Below are 24609 nucleotides of genomic sequence, written 5' to 3'. Positions count from 1 at the left end.
CAGCATTTGAGTGGAGAGGGTTAAAATTTGTGCACGTGCATATCTGTCCCTGTGTATTTTGTGAGAGCATGTTTGTGGGCTGTGTGCCCACATATCTAAGGAATGTGTGTACGGGGGCAGGGAGGATCTGAGTGTGCTGTATGTACAGTGTTTTTCTAGGAACGTGTGTGCACATTGACATACATTGGCCATGTCAACCACTGGCATGTGGCCCTTTGAGAAATTGCTTTTGGGTAAAAAAAAAAAAGCATTAAACCATATTTGGTATAAATCGTTCAATGCATTTGACCATCTTCCATCTAGTTTTGGTACAATGAGTGTACCGTATTCCCCTGAGTGTATTCTTGTTGTTAAGAGTCATTCAGTAGTATGTTGTGCATGTGCATACACATGCTGTTTCTTTGTTTCTGAGCATATTTATAAAAATATTCAAACTATTTTCTCAAAGTTTAGGCGCCATTCTTACTAGTTTCATATTTACAAAAGCTACAATGCAGAATTGTAATTGTCTAAAATATGTATTAGGGGGCTGCTGCTTTAAGAATTGAACAAAATCTGGGTTTTAAAACAAAGTGTGGTAAAATTTAGGTATATAATAAATACCTGCCTCTACCTAGCTTTAAGTGGAAGCAGATATTTTTATTTATTATTAAATGTTTGTATGGTATGTAAAAAGGTAAAGGGACCCCTTACCATTAGGTCCAGTCGTGGCTGACTCTGGGGTTGCAGCGCTCATCTCGCTTTATTGGCTGAGGGAGCCGGCATATAGCTTCTGGGTTATGTGGCCAGCATGACTAAGCCGCTTCTGGCAAACCAGAGCAGCTCACGGAAACGCCGTTTACCTTCCCACCAGAGCGGTACCTATTTATCTACTTGCACTTTGACGTGCTTTCGAAATGCTAGGTTGGCAGGAGCTGGGACCGAGCAATGGGAGCTTACCCCGTCACGGGGATTCGAACCGCCAACCTTCTGATCGGCAAGTCCTAGGCTCTGTGGTTTAACCCACAGCGCCACCCGTGTCCCTGTCTGTATGGCATATATGGACTATGAAATAACTTTTAATGTTGATTCTTATTCAAGGTATGTGGTGTTAGGTGAAATACATTAAGATCATAATTCTTCTTCCTCTGTGATGGACAACAGAATGTAGACAGAAACCCCATGGGAGATTGAAAGCTTCTAGGGTCCCTCTGGACCAGACAAGATACAATGCTATAAGCCTCTCACAGAAAACTGAAGCTATTTTGAACCTTGAAGGCGCAAGCCTGCCCATTGGAGACAGCCTCAGCATGGATGTTGAAGTCTTCCAACATTGCTGTAAAAGGGCTCTCCAACACCACATCCGAGATTACCTCCATCAGCTCAGAAAGGGAGGTAGTAGTACAGCCAGGTAGACAGTACACTAAAAGCACAGGAGGGTTTGGAAATAGCTGACGGAATAACAGCAGGATTATTTAATGTAGTCCCATTGAGTTGAATGGCATTTACTCACAGCCTAAGAGAATTTGAGCTGTGTGAACTCTGAAGGACAAAAGGAATGCACCAGAAAATGATGTATCAGTTAGGACTCATCAAAGGAGGACAGGTTTGAGAAAGGTACTCAAGCAAGACTGTAAAGTAACTAGTAAATACTTTTTATTAGTTTTAGCCATCTTTGCCCCATGCTTCAAGTAGGTTTCCATGACAGCTATTAAAATTTCAAAATAAAATCTTTAATTAAAATGTGCAATCATAAGCTAAAAGCAGCAATTCAAAATGGAAAATATAAAACAGTAAGTAGAGGAAAATATTTAAAATTCAAAAAAATGGAAAAGTAAGGTTCTGTGAGTCCTCTTAAGGTATCGGTAAGTTCAAAGAAGAAATGGGGATGAAATTTCCCAGTCCTACTGCCAGGGAAGGCAAAGCTAGAAGGACAATATATTCAGATTATTTGTTATTAAACAAATAATTGCTTGATTTGGGGACTTGCATGTGTATAAATAGTCAGATTTGGCAAAAAGAAAATTCTGTCTGTCCACCTTCCAAAAATGTGGGAATTCTTTATTTTAGACCCATTGCGACTTTTTTTTTTTTTTAAAAAAATTGTTTTGGAATATAATTTGTGTAAACTAAAACCTACTATCTTAATAGAAACTATGTATACAGACTTGTCAGTTATGAAATGTCAGTTAAAGCACATTTGACTAGTCTATGAAAATAGTCACAATGACATTTACTGCACTGTCAGTTTAACTATCCTCTTAAGAACTGTGCTCATCCATGTATGTCATCTCTTACTTCCATATAAGTGAATAGCAGCTATTCACTTTGTGTAAGAAAAAAATAAAGTGGGCAAAACCTGCAGACAGTGGGTATCTCAACTTCTACCATGAGGAATCTAATAGGTGAAGCAATATTCAACCCCCCTCCTCTGAACAGCTTCTTCTCCCCTTCTCTTTAGTCCTATCCCAGGAATATATTTTAGGAGGCTCTAGGCAATGTAGAGCTCCCATTCTGACTGCACGTCTCCTTAACATGTAGGGTTTGAGGGAGTGGGAGGATTTGCATCCCTTGTTCTGTCTCACCCAAAAGTCTCAGTGTCTCCCTCAGTCATTCAATCAGAGTAGGAAAAATAGGTTGCAGGAAGGATTAGAACTCAACATCTCCTACCCTTCTCATCAAACTTAAAAGGATGTTAGCTAGTTTTGAATACACATAGGTTTTGACCATATTTTGAGGGGGCTTGGAAGATGCAAATAAGAATTCTGTTTAGCCAGAAGGCTAGATGCTACTCAGGCTCACCTTATTAATGGCATTACTATGATGATAAATATGAGTTGTAAGGAGCCCTGTGTGTAGAGAACTAAGCCTTGGTTTCAAAGAGCTATGAAGGTTGATGCAAGGGGCTTGCCGTAGTCCAGTGGAATGTTTCACTTCTTTCTCCTTTGAATGCCATATCAGTACAGTGGTACCTCAGATTACATACGCTTCAGATTACATAGGCTTCAGGTTACAGACTCCGCTAACCCAGAAATAGTACCTCGAGTTAAGAACTTTGCTTCAGGATGAGAACAGAAATCGTGCTCCGGCAGCAGCGGGAGGCCCCATTAGCTAAAGTGGTGCTTCAGGTTAAGAACAGTTTCAGGTTAAGAACAGACCTCCAGAACGAATTAAGTACTTAACCCGAGGTACCACTGTACAGTTCTTGGCACTTTCTCAGTTTTAAAGGCAAGGTGCATGTATGACTTATTTGGCTACTATTCAAGAAAAACAGATACTCCCCTTCATCAAATTTGTGATGTGTTTTGCTGAGTTGTATATATACCTGCAACTCAGGGAAACACTTCATGCATCTGATGAAGAAGACTATAGTCCACAAAAGTTTATGCCATAATACATTTTTTAGTCTTTCTAGTGCCGTAAGGTGCTGTATAACAACTTAGTTACTAAAACACTTGCGTCTAAAAATATCAATATCAAAGGAACATTGGATAGCAATAAAATGTCTTTTGACACAGAATATATTTAATAATTTGTATCAAACCCCCACTTTGCATCAGATGGGGGTGGGTGGATAGGACTGGGCAGAAGTGTCCCTTCACCAGCTTTGTCATCCTCCCAATGGCCAGTGCCTGGAGAGAGACACCAGCATCATTCTGCTGTTGTCGTGCTCCCCCTTTTTGTCCTCTAAATGTCTGAGTGGGGCATTGGCTCTAAGCTCTTCCCCAGCTCCAGGTTTCCACCGCACCAGACTTCGGCTCCTGGGGAAGAAGGGAAGTTTGGATTCCTTTCTAAATAAATATTGCAAACATAATCCAGCCAGAGTTAAGGACATTTAAATACCACTGACTTCAATGAGGATATTAATGATGTGCTTGATTTTCTTCCTTACTCTGTGTCCACGGCCATAGGCAGTATGCTTCTGAATACCAGTTGCTGGAAACTGCAGGGGGCAGGGCAGAGTTCTGTTGTGCTCAGCTCTTGTTTTCAGGCTATCAATGGGTACCTCATTGACCACTGTGAGAACAAGCTGCTGAACTAGATGGGCCATGGGCATGATCCATCAGGGTAACTCACCTGCCAATCATATGTCAGTATCATGACATCAGAAGACTGATGGGTGGATTGTTCCACCTACCTGTCTGAATCCCTTGCTTGGTGCTCCCAAGCTTGGGAACTACAGTGCAAGCAGTGTTGCCAGCTCTCTGCTTTGCAAGCCTCTCTTTGCTGCATCTTTCCACCCCTGATGTGTGAGGTGGAAAGGAACAACATGGGGCAGCTTCAAAGAGCAGTGCTGGTAGCGAGATTTGGCTTTCATTGGATGGAAACTGCTTTTTCCTCTTTGAGCAAGGCACACTCCTCCTTACCATCACATGCTAGATGATTGGGAGCATGCCTTGCTCCAGCAAAGGAACTGTCCGGAGCTAGTGGGCCAGATGGGGAAATTTTAATTATTAATCTTAATTATAATTAATTATTAATCTTAATTATAGTTTGGCACACAGTTTGGAAGTTCCCTACCCCCCACCTTAAATCAATAGGGTTTAAATATGCTTAACTTAGGTTGGATTGTACTTTGTGTGTGCATTTAGAAATGTGAGTTTTCCTGCAAAAGAGAGTTAATTTACTTCTAATATAGTTGAATTTACAGTTGCCTCATTTGGAAGGTGGGGAAATCTTGTTTTAAGAGAACCTGATCTGTGGATTGCCATAATTTCATGTGTGCCAAAATATACAAGACTAATTTCTAACAAAGTATTGCTCTGGCATCCCATATGCTGCAGAATGGGTCATACACTAGTGTGTATGAAAAAATATTTTAGTTATTTGCATTTTTTTAAATGGCTGACAGTTTTCAGCTACAATACAGATCTATGCTGAACAGATGTCCTAACTTGCAATACACTTATTATGCTTTTAGGTTCGTTGTCCTGCCTGCACATAAGACATAATAAAAGTGTAAACAAATAGGTCTGAGGGACTTTCCAATCTCAACCAGTAACATTTATCTGACAAACGAACCGGAATTTGTCAGTCTAATATTTCATTATTGTCTTCTCCTCTTTATGTACAACAGAGCATCAAAACTACTTTGGAACAGATGAAAATTTAGGACCAGTAGCAGTCAGCATCAGAAGGGAGAAGTTTGAAGATGCAAAAGAGAAAGAAGGTTCACAGTTCAACTACCGTGTAGTGTTCAGAACAAGTGAGGTAGGGTTTCTGCCAGGTGTGTTGATAGGTAGTTAAAGGACTTGGGACACAGTCCTATGGCACAAATTTGAATAAAATTAACATATGCTTATTTATATGCATAGAAGCAAATTTAAATAGACTTTCAGGGGGGGGAATAAATGCTGGGGTTGCTGACAGGGCTTATTCTGAGCTATGGGGGTGCCATGAGGATTTTCTGGGCAATGTATACTGTATTATGCCCTCTGTCCTATCTGTAATCTATTGGTAAGAGCAGGTGTTTGCTTGTATTTTTTCTCCTGTTCTGCCTTCCTTCAGTAATAGAGCCCAAGGTAGCATAAATGTGGTTTCCAAGCAATTTTCCACTGAGGCACTAACTAGCTTAGTTTCAGCAAATTAATGGCCAGACCATACCTTGGGACTTATGTGCGCAAACAACAACTTATCTCTGTTTCACACATACACATATGCTTACATGTCGTTTTAAAAACTCAGTGCCACCCACACATAATACCTGGCAACCCCAGATTAAAAGAATACCAGATGTGCAGGAAAATTCTGGATGTACAAAGCAGATAACCTAGGGAAATTAGTCTATTTTAAAGATGGGAATATGATGCTAAAGCCTGGGACATAGCAGGTGCCCAGGAGTTTTTACTAGTGCTGCAGCCTGCCCTGCTGCCCTGTGAACAAAGTTTGCTTTTTAAAAAAAATTAAAAGAAGGGGATAGGGTCAGAAGTCTGGGAACTAGTGCAAAATACTCTCACTTGGGCCCTGTGGCTCACCCCTTGACAATGCCCCTGGTTTTGACACTGCTCCAGAAAATACTGAAAGATATTCAAAGAGAAATAATAAATTCCCAGAGCTTTCATTCCATATATAAGAATAGATATCACGTGAGCTGACTTCTGCTCTGCTCACACAACTGAACTTCCCCTTCTCCCCCTCATACCTCACGAAATCTGCTCCAGAGGGTCCCCTATCCTCCAGAGCAGATTTGAGGGGTGCATGAGAGAAGAAGAGAAAGTGAAGTTCTGTTGAGAAGGCAGAATCCCATTTCTGTTTCTGCATGTGGACATGTAGGCACTTGCAAGGAGAAACAGGCAATTACTGGCAGCAATTCCCATAAGCTGCAGTGGCTGGAGAAAGTGCCACTGCGGTTAAAACAAAACCACAGAATCATAAATAATTATCTGTTTCCTTCCTGTTTAGCAGTTTGGTGTAAATTAGATGTATACTACATCTTGGTTCAGCACACTAGATGGATGGGAGCTATGGGTGATTCTCCCTGTTTATTACTAAGAGTGAGTGATACATGCTTTTTGCTGCCTGACAGTGTGGTGATGTTACTCTGTTCTGATAGAGAGTAAACTTACTTTGCCCAGTCTAGATTGTATGAAATATAATATCCCATGTAAGAAATATAGTCTTTAATTATTGTTATTAATTGATATACTGCTTAAGGTCCTGATGACTTCTAAGTTGTTTGTAAGTTGTTTATAAAACTTAAAACCAAATGTACAACATTGATAAAGTACAGAATAATTAAAGATATGTCATAATTAAAATATGCAATAAAACAATCACATTAAAACAGCACAGCAATTAAAACAAGAGAATCAGGTCAAGAAATCAAGATAATGCTTGTGTAAACAGGTGCATCTTCAAAAGCTAGTGGCATGCCAATATAGATTTCAGCAGGGAGTGCATTCCAGAATTCTGGTGCCACCAGTGAAAAAGCTTGTCCCTGCATCACAAGCTGATCAACATTAGGCCATGTTCTTGTGTGCCCAGGTTTCAGAGTGATCTATGGAATTGGCAGGAGAAAGGGGGCTGCTGTGTCCCTGCTCCAGAGTTTGAGAGTAATTACATCTGAATATAGCCAGCAAAGAGTGAGATTAATTTGGGCAAATATACCCTAGTCTTTTATACAGCACCCGTTTCTTACAGAATTCTGGAGAAAGTTAACGTTCAGAATGACACAGATGAAACACAAACATTTTTCTAGGGAAAGAAGTACCGTATTTTTCGCCCTATAGGACGCACCGTCCCATATGGCGCACCTAGTTTTTTGGGGGGGAAATAAAGGGGGGGGAATTATTTCCCCCCCAGGCACGGGGCTGGGGCGGGGGAAGCCCGAGCTTCCCCCAACCCCAGCCCCCAGAACAGGCAGCTCTCTGCAAGCTGTGGGAGCCCAGCGCTGGGCTCCCGCTGCTTGCGGAGAGGTGCGCGAAGCCTGGACGCGCTGAGCTCAGCGCACCCAGGCTTCAGCATGCAGGCAACTCTCCGACCCCTCGCTCTCCAGGCTTCAGCGAAAGCCTGCATTTGCCCCATAGGACGCACACACATTTCCCCTTCATTTTTGGAGGGGGAAAAGTGCGTCCTATAGGGCGAAAAATACGGTAACATAACACACATACATATGTGTGTGAGAGAGAGATCTTGCCAGTATAATCCAGCAACTCTACCCACCCACAATCTCTGTTTTTTCTCCCTATTTTATGTACTGTAACCCTGAGTTCCATTATTATCTTGGTTCTGTTCATGGGGTTAACAGTGGGAAGTCCTTTGTGAAGTGCCACCTGTGAGGAAAGTCTATTCATGTTTCCAAATCTGTGTTCCACTGGGTTTGACCTCAAGATATTGTGCCTTTCTGTACTCCTACCATTTGTGTTCAAATGCCTTTTCAATTTTGTAATTGCTATTGGTTTTATGTCATTCTGTATTTCATTTTCAAGTTGTCTGATACCTCTAAAAACACCGGTAAATGCCGTTATAAAGTCCCACGAAATCAAAGGGATTTAGTCCTGTGTGTGTGTGTGTATAGGATTGCAGTAGCATTACATTATTTTGTGGATGTGCTTATAGATAGATAGAATATGATGGCTCTTGTAGAATCAAAACATATTGGAGCCTAGCAGTTCTTATGTCAGAAATTCATTTTCCCTATTGAAGAATGAAGGAAATGGGTACACTTTTCAAAATTAAACAGATGGTGAGCCTGAGAGTGTAGAAGATAAGTGTGGCTGCAGATGCTTGACAGAAGAGGATTATAAAAGTATAAGCAGGCTTGGGAAGAGAGTGGAAAGGAATAATGTTTTGAGAGGGGGAAGGGAGAAAGGGGATGTGACATAGAATTCCTCTTTAACAAAATACTTTAAATGTCTATTTTATTTCATATTGTTGGATGTTCTAGCTATTTCTTTTTTCAGTGTACTAACTCTGTAAAGCACAGTAGGGTAATTTGTTGTAAAATAATGGCATGTTCAAGGTTTAAAAAACAATAGCACCTGAAGTCGTAGGAGGGATGCTAATTAACCCTCAGGCACTTTCTTAGGCAGCTTTAACAAAACACATACCAAAATCTGGTTGTCCGCCGTTAATTTCAGTTATAGGTAGTTTATCAGTTCCGTTTTCCTTCTCTTGTTAATTAATCATGGGAATGGCTGTGTATGACATTTGTGATAAATCTTTGTAAAAAGTTTATCAGAGCTTACATTGGCTAGCATACACAGAATTAAAGGATGCATTTTGCCATATAGTTTGCTGATGCAGTTTATAAAGTTTATATAAAACCTTCTTGGGGGCTGGAAACTGAGCCCAAAGTGATGGTTTCATGCTAACCTCCAAGTGCTATTGCTGAAAATATACTGCTTGTGAACATATTTCAATAGATGCCTGATTCTGACTGTTAACCCTTCTGCTTATTTTATTCTTTTCAATGTGTGTCTTTAGTTGAATTTTGAAGTTTTGCTAATTGCTGTTGCCGAGCACCACTGTAAATGAAGCATAAGTGTAGCCATGTTCAAGCATTATTGCTCAAGCTAGTGTAGGTTCCCCAACCTAGCACCATGTGCCGGATGAATGCATTTAGAATACTCTCCACAATCCTTGATAGTGCAGTTCTATATAAGTTCAGTCAAATGCACTTAATCCCCTGTCAAACCTTCCCATTCAGCGTAGCAAGGTTGGGGGTAAGGCTAGCATGCATGTTCCTACTTCTCCCTACGCAGGTTCAGGCAGTAACAGCTTAATAGAGTTTGTATTTTCCTTTTCCTTGTTGAAGATTGTGTTACAATGATAAACATTTAGTAAGACTTATACTCTTGCTGTAGCTTACCACGTTGAGGGGAGCCATTTTAGAAGATGCTATTCCATCTACTGCTAGACATGGCACAGCACGCGGTTTACCTCTTAAAGAAGTATTGGAATATGTAATACCAGAACTGAGCATTCAGTGCCTACGGCAAGCTTCCAACTCACCCAAAGTTTCTGAGCAGCTGCTTAAACTTGACGAACAAGGGGTAGGTATTGCATGCCTTGCCCGAACTTGCGTGCCTGTGAGTTGTCTTATTGCAGTGTTTTGTTGTCATAAATACAACTGAATTTGATCTGACCTGTCTGTGGAAATGCAGTTAACTTACGATAAGTGAAGGAGATTTTTAAGGAACTTTAACAAAAGGGGACTTTCTGTGTATTTATATTACAGTAAGATAATTTTGTAGGTTTTTTGTTTTTTTTACATGTTGGCTTATTTATATACTGCTTCAGATAAAAGTGGTTCACATAAAACAATAAATATACAAAATGAACATTTACACATACTAATCACAAGCACAAATGGCTGTACTTTCCATGGAGGTAAAATACAGTTTAGTAAGCCATTTTTGGTAAACACCCAATATTAGAAAGCTGCACATTGTATTAAAGGGGAAATCATTGGTTTGCCAATCTTTCACCTTTTCAGATTTTCCTTTCCTAATTATAATTAGCACACCTTATTCGCAGTGGCAGTCTTCTTACTTTATGTGGAATATATGATAGATCAAACAGCTGAAATTCTAATTGGGACTATTTAACAAGTTAACACTGCATGAGCAATGAAATGAACATATACTTTAAATTCAGAGTGAATAATGGTGAGATTAATTGGTTTGATAAGGCAGACACTGTTCTGCAAGATTATAAAAGGCATAATTGATCATTTTATATAGAAATGCATATATAGATACAGAAAAAAGAGCATCATTTTAGTCAGCCTTATACAAATATGATGAATAAGGTAAATATCCGGCTTCTTCCAAGGAGCTCAGGACACCATATATGCGGATGTCTCATTTTATTCTCACGTCTTGACTCCAAGGTGACCTTGGACCAGTCAACCAACATTTGAGGTTTTTTCTTACAGTCAGCAATATATAATTTTTTTGAAACAAATTAATAAATAATAAACCAATCTGGGGTTTTTGAGCTGGGATTTGTCCCCTGGATTCCTCAGTCCATAGAGCAATATTCTTTATACAGCAAACCTCATTGATTCAATGACATACATTTTTTATTCTGTAGCCAGAGGATGTATTTTGACCAAATAAGTATTTTTCAGTGTATGTGATTATGAGCCTTGAGCATGGCTGGATATCTGAAAGCAGTACAGGAAGACTGCTGCTTTCTATCACTTGGTTAATTTTTAATAGGAAGAGGAAATGCTAATAGAATGGATGTAGGAACACTGGATTCATCCTATTTTGATACTACTAGAAGTTTTTAATAAAGTTGAAAATAGAAGAGATCAAATCAATTGCTATGGTGAAAATAATCACTATTTGTTACAATCAATTGGCAATACATACTTACATTATAGATGCTTTAGTTCATCTGCAATTATTGTCAGAAATAAGCAGGCTGATTGTGTCAACAGTAGTTACAATCTAAAAGGGAACTTGTATAAACTTCACCCCCACCTCCACCAAAATCCTTCACATAATTGGGAAAGTAGAGAAAGTAGAGAAAATGGCTGGTATTATTGCAAAGAGGAGGAGAGTCAAAGAGGATTGAACTTCAGGTATCTGAATTTTAAGTTAGAAAAAAACAGTATTTTTTTCCTAATGCAAGAGTAACTAATATGTCTGGTCTTTTTGGGTTGAATATTCCAAAGCTTTTAGTACTCACATCTTCCATATATGGTGCTTTCTGCTTACACTTCATATTCTTTACAGACAACCGCTTACAAAAGACAAATGGGGAATTCATTCACCCAGAAGCAGAAGCTGATGTTCCTGCTTATGCAGGCAATATCTTAAATTAGCCCAAATGCATTTGCACTGGGATCAACATAAGGTGTCCCATTTTGCTAGATGATGTAGACAGTACTATAGTATACAAAGCAATCCTAAAATCACATTTCACTTCAGAGATTATCTCAATAGGTATAACATGTATTTTGGCCTCTGAAAAGAAAAGAAAACCTTAGAGAGAATGAAGATACTCAGCTGCAAATGATCCAATGATTAATACTGCACAGGGGCTTTGGGAAGGCATGATTTATCCATCACAAGTAGAAGTAAAGAAGTAAAGTTCAGTTAGTGTGCCAGAATTGGCATTAGCTGCTGTTCTGCGGAAGTTCAAATATGTCGATCCTAAACTGAAAAATGCTTACTAGGGTTACAAAATATATCTGTCAGACCCTGTTTTAGAGACTTTTTCTGTTCTGACTATTTTTTTCCTAATTACAGCTGAGTTTTCAGCACAAGATTGGGATCCTGTATTGCAAAGCAGGCCAAAGCACTGAGGAGGAGATGTATAACAATGAGACCGCAGGACCGGCTTTTGACGAATTCCTTGATCTCCTAGGTCAGAGAGTATGGCTGAAAGGTTTCAATAAATACCGAGCTCAGCTAGACAATAAAAGTAAGTTTTAATAATAAATTGTAATAAACACTAAAATTATAAAAATAAGAGAATCTGTTATGCCAAAGTGCATTCCTTTTGTAAATGCAGATTACACAGAGATCACAGAGACAGCATCTACACTGCATTTCTTTCTTCCCTTCCAGTCTGAGCACAGTCACCCTACAGTGGGGCCAGACAGTGTTCCAGGCCTGCATGCTGATGCTTAGGGCCAGAGTCATAGCAACAGATGAGTTTTATCTTTGTGCAGTTGACTACATTCCAACCATGCAGAGCTGTCCAGACACACCCACACTGATACCCATCTCCATCCTCCATCCAGGCAAGCAGGAGGCATCATTACAATTGAAGGACATACTACAGACAGGCAAAGATGAGGGTATGGAGTAGGACCAGTGAGGGATGTAGCCTGAAGTGGTAGAGAGGCATTCCGAAGAGGCATGAGGACTGGACAGAGGGGCCTGGAGGGGCCACATTTGGGCCTGAGGTTCCTCATCCTTGCTCTAGGAGTACCAGACCCAGCAGCTGGTTTCCTTGGCGAGGAAAACAAGCGGTTACGTAAGTGGCTGTGTTTTGCGTACTCCGTCTTAGTGGTTGTGCTGCACCCATTGAATGGCATGCAACTTTCACTTGCCACAGGAAATAGTTGAATGCCAAATTGCAATAGGGACATATGGCTTGGAAAGGGCTTCTGAAACTATTTGGAATTTATATGGAACTGTCATATTTGCTGGATGGTGTGTTTTTTTGCGGCCCAGGGGTGGGGAGGAGAGATGTTTATATTATACTTGAATTTCTGCATTGTCTTCACTTGTGGACTTTAATTTCAGCCGATTCAACTGGAACACATTCCCTTTATACTACCTACAAAGATTACGAAATAATGTTTCATGTGTCAACTATGCTTCCATATATGCCCAGTAACAGGCAACAGGTATGTCTCAAGTCAGCTTTAGGGAATCATGCATGATTTCTTGTCTGAGAAGTTGTTTGTAGAATGTATTTTTTTTGTTGAAATGTTTGTTATGAATACTCAGTAAAAATTATTGTTGTTATTATTTTAACTTGAGGATTGCTTACGGATTAAAATGCTTAGGTTTATTACTTCTGCTTTGACCCAAAAGTTTATTCTGTTAACTATTTTCTTTCTATCTGGTATTTCCATTTTTAAAAAAGAGAGAATAAATTATTTCTCTGAATTGCCAGTATTCAGTGATACAGATACTTCTGGAAACTTAAATACTTCCTCTCCTACCAAAACAAACTGAATCCAGCCTAATTTTTAATAATGTGCATTTAAAAGATGCAAGTATATGTAATTTGATTTTTCATGGTGTAAGTTTTGGTATTCTAATAACTTAACATTTTGCTTGTCTGTTATGCACATAGATAATAGAGCATTACAAGCAAATATAGTTAATGTTTGAACATGTACCATTGTGTTCTAGTTTAGAATATCTTTCAGCATTAAGGATGGCTAAAAATGACATTGCATCAGAGGTTTTGTAGAATCCTAATGGTTGCAGTCTTGAATGATTTGAAGTTAATGGGCTTTTGCCATTGGCTTGAATTGAATTATGATTTTCTTTTTTTGTTTTTGTAAGGTTAACCCTGTCTTTGCCTGTACTAATTGATATAAATAATACCTTTGGCATAAGTTTGCTTTATAAATGGGGTTTAAAAGAAATAGATATTTTAAAATGTATAATATATTCCCACTTCTATGAATTTAATGTGTGAATAAAGAAGCCATTCACAAATGAGATTACTGCTCAGAGTGTAACATTCTGCAAGCCAGTGTGTGTAGATAAAAGAAGCAACAACAGTTCCTTGTATATCTGCACAAAGAATAAGGATTTCTGCAAACATATTTTCAGACTTATTGACAGATGTATAAAAGTTATTTCCTTATCTGTGGTGAATTTGTTTTGGGAGAGTAGCTAAATTCGTAGTAGTTAGGTTGTATGATATTATATTTATGCCTAAAGTGAGCAAGTTGAGAATGTGGCAGAACTTGCAATTCCGGAGTTCTAAAAGAATAGCCTTGTAGATGTATAAAAATTAAAATAGTTTTATAATAATTGGCAAATCACTTTCCTAGAAGTGGGTAGGTGTAACCAGCTGTCTTGTTTACCAAATTCACAAACTATCAGAACTTTATAGCTTGTTTTGTACTGTTTTAACTCAGGTGTACTTTCTATTGTTTGCAATGGAAACTATTCCATAGGCAAGTGCCCAGAGGATAGAACGAAGCCTTAGTTGGATAAAGAGAAAGTCTTAATAGTAGACCTGCACAGTTCTATCTAATGAGAAAATATTGTAGCAACACCTTTTAAAATGGAGCTAGAAATTATACGTGAAAGGCATATAGGAAACAGCTTTAGAATACATCTATCTCAGTACTGTCTACACTAACCACTAACCAGCAACAGAAACATATTTGGTTTACCTATGGTTTTTGGGACCATTTTGACCATTTATGATGATACAGAAATCTGTATCCATCTATCATATGAAGTTAATTATATTTCCATGTAATTTAGAAACACTTAAATTTCTTTGTGATCCAGTGCACATGCCCAAGGTGATGAAAGTGATAGGTTAACATATCAAAGTTGTGAACAAGGAGCTTACTGCATCTATTTGCAAATATTTTATTCCCTCCAATATGACACAAAAGGCAGTATACACTGGAATAACAAAATGTTTGAGAAACTGTAATCTATCTGTGGATGGGTTTAAATTGCAAAGTTTAACTATTGTAGAAAATACTTCTACAAAAGATATACTCAATGTTGATTTCAAATATTTTTGTTCCTAATTGCAGGCAATGACAATACATTAAACCCTTACTTGATGTTGAATGTTAGTCTTTGTCTCGGTTTTACCTAAACTGTGAGCATAGGAAATAACCTTTTACCTTGATCCACTTCTTCCAGAATTGTATGGCGTTTGTCACCCTCACTATTGTGTTTGCTTGAGCCACTCATTTCACTCTTCAGTTTTCTTACCTTTGCTTATATCTTTACCTAAATATTCCCTAATGTGTCTTCCTCTCTAGACAAACTAAAGCCTGTTCTTGGTTTATCCTCAAAATTTTCCAACCTAATTCCATTATTTCCCCAGTAACAATCACACCCTTCCACAATGTTTTAGTAAACACTCATCAGTCTTTGTACCTTGGACAGTCTTGGTATATTTAGCAGTAATATCATAGTATGTTCTATGGATTTCTTTGGATAAAATAATGTGGAAGTTTTCCATATTTAGGTAATATTGGCCTCATTTGCACATATCACTAAGCCGAACTATGGCTTAATTTGAACAAAACAGTGTGCTGGTGCATATAGTGAAAATTGTGGCTGCTTAGCTCCTTCCCTGCTGTTTCACTACCAAGAGGTAAACCATGGTTTGACTTAGCAAACTTGGGCTTACGGTTTGTCTCACCCAAATCAAACCAAGAACAGTAAGCCGAGAACAAACTTTGGCTACACAGTGTGGTTTGTTTGGAGTGAGATGAACCATGAGCTCTAGTTCATAAGGCTAAGCAAAGACATGGCTTAGCTATTGGTAGTGTTGCTGCAGGAGCAAAGTACACTTCTTTGTTCACACTAAACCATAATTTGATTTAGCGTTATGCGCAAACCAGGCAACTGAGATCTGAAGGCCCCCCACATTATTTTTTATGATACTGGATGCCAGTGGTATTTGAACAGCATGGACACTTTTCAATAAAATGTGATAAGCACACTCTAGTAATCAACATTTAGCCAGCCTTAATGTGTAGAAGAAATAGCTAATGAATGTTTATTTTCTCTTTCTGTTGGTACCTCATTGCCAAACTATATAATGTAGAATGTACCCATGGAAGTATTCTTGACAAGCTAGGAACAATTCACATAAAATAACAAACCTTTCCCTCTGAGACACACAGGAAGCTAAGATTCAGCATCACAGATAAAGTTGCTGCTGTCCTCAAGGAACAGTCTTACCAGCCCTGTGGTATAGAAATTTTACTTTGTGTACAGGGCTTATCTTGTTTCATCCACTTATCCGAGTCATGTGGGAACTTCCCATCTTAGATTTGAATGGGATCTAGAGGTCTAGCCTCCCACTGAAATTATGGTGTGAATAGGTTTATACATCCATTATACCTCGTATGGTCACTGGCCAAGGTATGTAGCCAGCTACTGTGAGCACTATCTCCAATGAACATTTCATAAAATCCAATTACCTGTGAGCCAGAAATAGGCCACACCAGAACTGTCTGTTGCTTTTTCTAGGAAATAACTACGCCCTGCTTGGTCACTGATCAGGACATCCCTCTAGTTTTAGAGCGAGCAGGAGATCCAAACACACAGGTAATTTTTCACTTTGGCTGCAATATAGGGTGGGGAGTCTTCACTCTGTGTTCTGATCAGAACAGAGGGAGCTACCCACTCTGGTGTGGCCAGTACCACCTCCTTGTATTGGCTTTCCTTACACATCACAGTTAAAGGCTTCTCCTGTTGAACTTTTACCCTTGTAGACACCCTTTCCAGATCATTTCCTTGCAATATTTCCTCACACTTCTGCCATTTGCTTTTGTTATCTTTGGTCAGATCTGATTAATCCAAATCTGTTGTCAAGTTATCTCCTTGTCTGATATAATAATAATAAAAAAATGAAAACGAGTTCCTGTCTTGGTATGTAAGATTAAATGCTTCTTCAGTGTTTGCAATTTTCCTAGTTTTAATCAGGTCTGATTGAAATATGTGGTCTTTGTATATGTAAATATTAACATATAATGCAAACTTATTATGAAACCACTTATTTTATTACTAAATTAAAATAAGCTTGAAGGTTTCTTGTGATGTCTTTTCATCCCCCCCCATTAAATTGAATGAAGAAAGATGCTTTATGCAATATGACAGGATAGCTTTGTTGCTTTAGCTTGAGCAAGCAATTAAGGCTTACAGAAATAGATTGCTGTGGCTTTAGCTGTCCGGTAATGGTCAATTTAGCTTGGGAAGCTTAGAGATGAATAAAAATATGCTAAAGGGACAGATTAGGTGGTGCATCCCATTTCAGATTATCTGGAAAACTTAAAATCACATTTGATTAGCATGTTAGGGAAAACAGAACCAGTAAAGTAAATTGAAGGTCTATAATTAAGGTCAGATCAGAACTAATACATTATTTTTAAAAGGTGGTAGATATTTCTTTTCTAACATTCTCTTAACTTGATACTATTTCATATTAAAATTAAGTTCATTAATGCTGATATTTTACTGGATTCATATTTAGATTTACCACACCAATTAAGGTTGTGATTACATTTCTTTTTTAAAAAAAATACTATTATCAGTGGACCTTAACTTCCAAGTTAATATTGTGTTAGAACTAAGGTGAAAACTGTTATTAGGGTCTTATTGTCAATATTGTGTTACTTCCTGAAAATAATCCCACTTGACCTATGTACTATATTTAAAATTCCAATTGAATTGCATCATTGTTAAGAGTGTGTTGGAAGGGCAGTTGAACAAATAAGGAGAGAAAGGGGAAAAGAACTTAGAGATATGAAAACAAGCTCTGTATAATAGTTACATACCATTTTCTTCAGTTTTCAGAACAGTGTCTCTCTTTTTTTCATACCTTTTTCTCCATTCAATTTGCATTCCATTTATACAATCCTACCGAGATCAATGTATTACATATCAATATCATCTATTTAACTCTCCTTGCCTGTTCCTTGCATTTCAATTCCCCATTTATAATTATATGGTTCTATTACTGTTTTTTTATGATGTTGTACAGACCTTTATGGTACTGATTATAATAGTTGTCTGCTATGTTAACTGAAATATTAGTTGTACCTCAGAAATCTCACCCTATTTGCTAACATTTTAAAGAATGAACGAGTTCCAATTTGTTTTATATGGTTAGGTTAATCCAATTACGTTAATGAATATGCTTATGCATGTTGGTGACAAGACTCAAATTCCTTTCAGGAACTATTGATGCCCTTTAAAATAGTTTAGAAAGGTTTATATTGCAAATGTCTGTTATTTATTATTCACCTAATATTATTCACCAATTAGCACCTAATATCTAAGCCAAGCCATGGCTTGAGGCAAATATATGTTGGGATCCCAAAAAGGAAATTGTCCATTTTGCTCCTGTCTAGTTTGTTTTGCTGCTGCACTGTGCCGAGCTAAGTTATGTTTTGGCTTAGCATGTCATCCAAACTCAGGAATCTTTGCAGCCCATAAGTGGGCCTTCTAGAGATCATCTGGAAAAAATCTGTCCTCCACTCAACTAGCTTTTACATGCCTTTCCTCACACATACTGGAGTAAGCAAAATGTTAATTCTGTTTGTGCACTTTCCTGCAGGCATAGCCAATGTGGTGCAACTTCTTTCAGTCTTAGCCAGCATGGCTAATGATCAAGGCTGATGGGAGTTGTAATCCAAATCATCTGGAGGTCACCATGTTGGCTACCCCTGAAATATTTACTTCTTACTTCTGTTTCCTGGTTTTTAATCTGTTACTGTTAACAGATGAATCTGAAATCAAAGGTACTATGTCACCTTCTGCAACTTTAGAATAATTTGAATATCTGGGAAACTACATCTGATCAGTACATGAACTTTTATTTTGGTGATGTGTTAGCAGTGATAAAACTCACTTCCACAGAGCCTTTGGGGGGAATTCAGCATTGCCCCAAGGAGATCATTCCATCTGCACAGTTACTTTTGCTTGCCAGGCAAAATGAACTCCACCCTCTGGACCCTGTTCTGGGGCTCTCCTGACCCTCCCAATCATATATGGAGAGGGCATTGGTGTGAAGGTGAGGGGGGCAAGTCCTGTTGATCTCTTAGGACTTGTTGCACTGGCTTCTGCTAGTGCAACAACTTAGTTCAATCCAGTCCAATTACTTTCGTCCACCTGTAGACCCAAGTATTTATGCCCCACTAAAAACACACTGAAATTAGTGTCTGTAGCTGTAAAATGGATTGCAGCTACGGGCTTATAATGGTATGGCAAAACTTTCATTGATTTTAATAGAGTTGGGTTGTACCCTATTCCAGAGCTTTTGCAGCTTTTGGAAATGCTGCAGTACCTTTTTGTTTACTGTATTAATTTGGGATATCCAGGATTAAGCTGGTAGAAAATTGGAGATATGACCTCTGCTGTATTCTGAGCTGTTTTAATTGAATTGATTGATTTTAATAGAGTTGGGTTGTACCCTATTCCATAACTTAGTGTGCACCAGATGCATACCCACAGTTGTGATTTTCATTCACATATGTCTGTCATCTACATCATTTCAAAAGCCAGTAATAGGTAATGTTTTAAATAAAATTCAATTAAAACAGCTCAGAATACAGCAGAGGTCATATCTCCAATTTTCTACCAGCTTAATCCTGGATATCCCAAATTAATACAGTAAACAAAAAGGTACTGCAGCATTTCCAAAAGCTCTGAGATCGAAACTTTCTGGTAGATGGACTTTACAGAGATTTTGTGTTGCTTCAGTATTTCCTTTCACTGACAGCTCTGCTTTTAAGCTAACAAAGAAAAGCTGAAATAGCTTCTGGTTTACTATTGTGGACTACTGAAGTAAAAATTCACCAGAAAACTGTATGTGAACATCGGTATGTGTCTGTGGAGCTCCTGGATTGTAACATTTCCAACACCTTTTCAGCTTTCCAAATATAGAAAATGTTGATGTTTTAATTACATACTTGTTACATGGTTACAAGTTATTTAAATTGATACTAGGTTATGTTGCTTAAGATATGTTATTTCAAAATATCATCTTTAGCTGTAATATGAATGTCTGCATGTACATGTTTGGGGCAATATCCAAAGGACTACATGAGAGATTCTAAATGTGTGCCAGGATATCTGAGGTCCCCTTTCTTTCACAGACTCTGCTGCAGACACACTACCCAAAAAGCTGTTCCCAAAAGTCTGGGAGGTTACTGTAATAGTGTGGAAAGTTGCAGCTGGAAATAAAAGGCAAAAGCTGTGTTGAACCACTTCAGTGTACATTTAGGAATCCTTGGATCTTGGCCTGCCTTTGTCCACTGCTGCATTTCCAAACTTAAATGAAATAAAATTGTCCTGTGAAGATATTTGGTGACTGTTGTGCTTTTTATGGTGGGGAAAGATTGGTTTAAAATGTTGAGAATTTCTAGTAGGTATAGAAACCACTACAGTGAGGAAAAACATCTTAAGGAAACAATAAATGTTTATTTCATCTATGAAAAGTTATTTTGCATCTTGGAAATGATGAGCAACAAAATGATTGAAAGGCGATTTAGTGTGGGTCTGTGCTTCATATACTTCAACAAGACTGGTTTAAGATTTTACCTATTCTCAACCCACCACTTTCCCCTTTTTAAAGAGCTGTGTATTTCAAACGGCATAGACAAGACCTGTAAAACATACCGTACTTAGGCTGCATGCTGCCTGTGCCGAGGCAAGAACATTGTGACTAATCAAAGTGTAGGGTTTTTTAAAATACATAATTGCCATTTTTAATAGTTATCTTTTTTCTAGTGGATGTGAAGGAAATTGTAGTCACCATTTTAATTTTTTTTTTGTTTTTTTGTTTTGCATCTAGCTTTTAAGGAAAAGGCACATAGGAAATGACATTGTTACCATTGTCTTCCAAGAGCCTGGAGCGCTTCCTTTTACTCCAAAAAATATCCGTTCTCATTTTCAACATGTGTTTGTCATTGTTAAAGTCCACAACCCTTGCACTGAAAATGTGTGCTATAGGTGAGTACAGGTTTGTCAATTGCCTTAGTTTCTTAGGCTTTCATTGGAAAATGCTGGGGCCATTGTTTATTTGCTTTATCAGCCTTTTCTGCATTTTCCATGTACCTGTGCTCCCAGCTCACCCAGCCAACCATCATGGCACCAGCCTCCCCCTTCCACTCAATGAATGAGCTTAGTGGGAGACCCACTGCCCATATCCTTGCCTGTGGGGGCTGGTAGCAAGCCCCCAAATGGGGTGCCTCAGGGAGGAGCTAAACAACACTGGGATCCACTGGAATCACTGCCATTGGATGATGGAATTTGTTCCAGTTGTCCTGTACCTCCTCATCTTTGGCCACAGTGAGCAACCAGAGTGCAGATGCTCCAAAAAGCCCAAATGATGGCTCGAGAGGGTTTGGATTGCACCCTAAAACAAAAAATGACAGACCTTTAAAGAAATATTAGTAAGGTTCAGGAAACTTGCTAGCTTCAATAAAAATAAGTTGTATGGTACCTATAGAACGTAGTCTCTATATTTAAATCTCTGAATTATTCGAGGACAAGAAGCAATCTTATGAAAGCTGAGCCCTATAGTTAATACAAATTTCTATATGCATGGGGACTCTAGACGGGAGAAGTGGGGTAACTGACTCAGTTCCAAGGTAGCCCATAATGGATCATGGCATGCTTATATGTTCATACCATGAATCAATACTGTATAGGAGTGCATTCTAGGCATATGGCATAAAAAATTGTGCATTTGTTTATACACTAGTACCCTGATCTATATATTTAGTGTTCATGTACATGCATCTGTAACACACCATTTTATGATGGGTTGGTACAACAACATTTGTGTTCTGTGAATATTTAATTTCTTGATGCAGCACATTTTCAATTTGATAAAAAATATATTCAGCTAGAAAGAGTTCCATAGGGGGTTGGACTGGATGATCCTAGTGGTCCCATCCAACTCTACAATTCTATGATTTTATTTTTCTCATTTTGCTGCAAATGTAATTCCTGACAATTTCTTCTTTTGAAGAGTTTTGAGGTAGTTTATTATATAAATTTTTCTTGTCCTTGGTAGATGCATGAATATCTTATGTATAAACAAATAGTGTTTTAGTTAAAATAACTTACAAAACATTGATCCTATAATAAGTTTTCTTCACTTTCTAGTGTTGGAGTTTCAAGGTCAAAAGATGTACCACCTTTCGGGCCACCAATACCTAAAGGAGTGACTTTCCCTAAATCAGCAGTTTTCCGGGACTTCCTTTTGGCCAAAGTTATTAATGCAGAAAATGCAGCACACAAGTCAGAAAAATTTCGAGCCATGGCCACTAGAACACGGCAAGAGTACTTGAAAGATCTTGCAGAAAACTTTGTTACTACCGCTACAGTAGACACGTCAGTCAAGTTTAGTTTTATTACACTGGGAGCAAAGAAAAAAGAGAGAGTGAAACCAAGGAAGGATGCCCACTTATTCAGCATTGGAGCAGTGATATGGAATGTGATAGCACGAGACTTTGGTCAGTCCCTTGACATTGAATGTCTTCTTGGTATCTCAAATGAGTTCATCGTGTTGATTGAAAAGGAATCAAAGAATGTTGTTTTCAACTGCTCCTGCAGAGATGTTATTGGATGGACATCTGGATTAATGAGTGTTAAAGTTTTTTATGAAAGAGGAGAATGTGTTCTTCTCTCAGCACTTGATAACTGTGCTGATGACATCAGAGAAATGGTTCAAAGACTGGAAGTAAGTATGGTTTCTTTTAAGTGCTTGGCAATTTCAAATGCTATTGTCAGTAATTTTTCAAGATACTGGAGATGGATAAATATGATACCTGACTATAGAATTTTAAAAATGAAAAGTTTACCGGACCATTTCAGGGATATTTCTGTATTCCAGGCTTAAACTGGAAATGTGGCAGCTGTAGTCTGAAACAGAATTCTCCCTTTTTAGTACAGTTAGGGTTGCCTTATTTCAAGAAGTAAAAATCCAGACAATTCTACTAAGCATAATAGAGAATTTTCACTTAATTCAGATTCTCTTTAAGTGTGTTACATTGTTCAGATATATAACCTGACCCAGTCAAATGAGTCAGGTTACAATAATTTAGCATTGTTCTAATAAAAAAAGTGATCTGTACCTGTAAAGACTTCAGTAAATTACTATTTTGCTTCCTTGTTTAATATAAGGCAGCTGCTAAGTCTTCTACAAACAAAACAGTCCCTGAACTGTTATAATAATCAGTAAGAGAAATGTACTGTCCTAGAAACTGGACACAGCACAGATGGTTGCTCCAGGGACATCAAATGTTAGAGCTTGGAGAAGAACATCTTTATTCAGAAATCTCTAGTCAGCCATGAATGACAAAAATGCTATTAGCTACCCGAGGGGTATAATATATTAGTACATATGACTTTGCATTGTTTGAAAGCAGTTCCTTACATGTTTCAGAAGGCATGTGTCCAGTGAGGGAGATGTGAAGACTTGGTAAAAAAAATTGGAAAGTGGTGGAAAAGAAATGGGTGTATATGAAAAGTGGGTGTGGGTGTGCATGCAAGACTAGAAACAGATTACTGAACAATTGGTAGTTGGGAGGGGGGATCTCTTAGGAAATGCACCTTTCAGAATGTGTAATACTAATGTGTATAAAAGAATCCTACAGTTAATTTACCCTGCTGAAAATGTTTAGCCTCAAGATTCCAAAGCAGTAATAAGACTGATGACAGAACTGATACTGTGTCTGACAGGATTACTGAATAAGTAATTATTTTCTATCTTGATGTTGGAAACCTACTTCAGAAGTTGCAGAATACATCTTGTGAGTGTTTAGTCCAGAAGTCCATTATGAGAGTATACCAGTCATTTTGATTCTGAAACCTGGTGGACTTTGTACAGGCTGGCTTTTGACTCCTCTTTTTAGAATTTGTTTAAAATATTTATGCATGGCCCGTAATAAAAAAAAAAATTCCAGGGTGTCTCACAATAACACAACTACTATACACTGTAATATAGCAAACAATTTTTATTTTCATCTTGTTTTTAGGTAACTTAGGTTAGGATTCACCTAACCAGCCCTGTCAGTGGAAGCCCTGTGCAAGGACTTCCATTTGTGCTATAAGGCTCCCCCCATCTCTCTCTCCCCCCCCACACCCCCCATGCCTTCCAGAATTGGCTTAGAGGGTTGGGAGAACCTCCAGAACAATGTGCAGGGGGAAGCGTATTGTTCCATTTGGCAAGCTGGAATGCTAGCACAGATAGAATAATTGGAAGACCTTAAGTCTGCAATCCTAAACACTTAGCTGGGAGTGGTGTGGCTCTTATGTATTGGTTCCATCATGACACTGATTTATAATTGTTCTAATAAAACAAAGTTATTATTACTTTTGGATTTCAGAAACATATCAAACAATAAAATTTTATCTTATAGGTTATAATAAATATTACACTTCATGTTCTTAATGGCAGGGGGATAAATCACATTTTAAAAACCATTTCAATATCACCTAACCCACAGCTCACCATTTCTGGAATTTTTACATCACTATTCTTTTATACTGTGGTCTCACTAATTTCATATTCCTTTAGATAGTAACTAGAGGATGTGAAACAACAGAAATGACCTTAAGGAGAAATGGCTTGGGACAGCTCGGATTCCATGTTAACTTTGAAGGGATTGTAGCAGATGTGGAGCCATTTGGTTTTGCCTGGAAAGCTGGCCTACGTCAAGGCAGTCGCCTTGTGGAGATCTGTAAAGTAGCTGTAGCAACCCTGACTCATGAACAAATGATTGACCTGCTGCGCACTTCTGTGACTGTAAAGGTGGTGATTATCCAGCCACATGAAGATGGATCACCTAGACGGTAAGAAGTCACAGTAGCTAGTAGGTTATTTGTGTCTTCACTGCTGACATTCTTTTGCCCTTTTCACAGATGGCTTTCTTGTTAAATGGGTAGTGCTCATTTGGTGCTAATGAGACTTGCAGCTAACACAGTC

The 24609-nt window shown here is 38.3% G+C and overlaps 1 protein-coding gene across 5 annotated transcripts in view; it reads left to right on the top strand.

Annotated features, from left to right (window-relative positions):
• Window positions 1-24609, top strand: part of SIPA1L2 (signal induced proliferation associated 1 like 2) — a 78457-nt gene that overhangs the window by 19873 nt on the left and 33975 nt on the right. For 3 of the 5 annotated variants that reach the window (XM_053382526.1, XM_053382522.1, XM_053382523.1), the window contains exons 3-10: window positions 5057-5190; window positions 9285-9473; window positions 11682-11856; window positions 12687-12790; window positions 16140-16217; window positions 20467-20624; window positions 21786-22362; window positions 24202-24476. In XM_053382526.1, the coding sequence (XP_053238501.1) occupies window positions 5057-5190; window positions 9285-9473; window positions 11682-11856; window positions 12687-12790; window positions 16140-16217; window positions 20467-20624; window positions 21786-22362; window positions 24202-24476 (1690 nt within the window). The remainder of the gene's footprint in view (window positions 1-5056; window positions 5191-9284; window positions 9474-11681; window positions 11857-12686; window positions 12791-16139; window positions 16218-20466; window positions 20625-21785; window positions 22363-24201; window positions 24477-24609) is intronic. The other 2 variants (XM_053382525.1, XM_053382524.1) reach the window with 1 other exon arrangement.

Source organism: Podarcis raffonei, chromosome 3, assembly GCF_027172205.1.
Source record: "Podarcis raffonei isolate rPodRaf1 chromosome 3, rPodRaf1.pri, whole genome shotgun sequence".
Taxonomy (NCBI): Eukaryota; Metazoa; Chordata; class Lepidosauria; order Squamata; family Lacertidae; genus Podarcis; species Podarcis raffonei.
The sequence above is the reverse complement of the archived record's forward strand: the minus strand, read 5'-3'. Positions and strand labels throughout refer to the sequence as shown.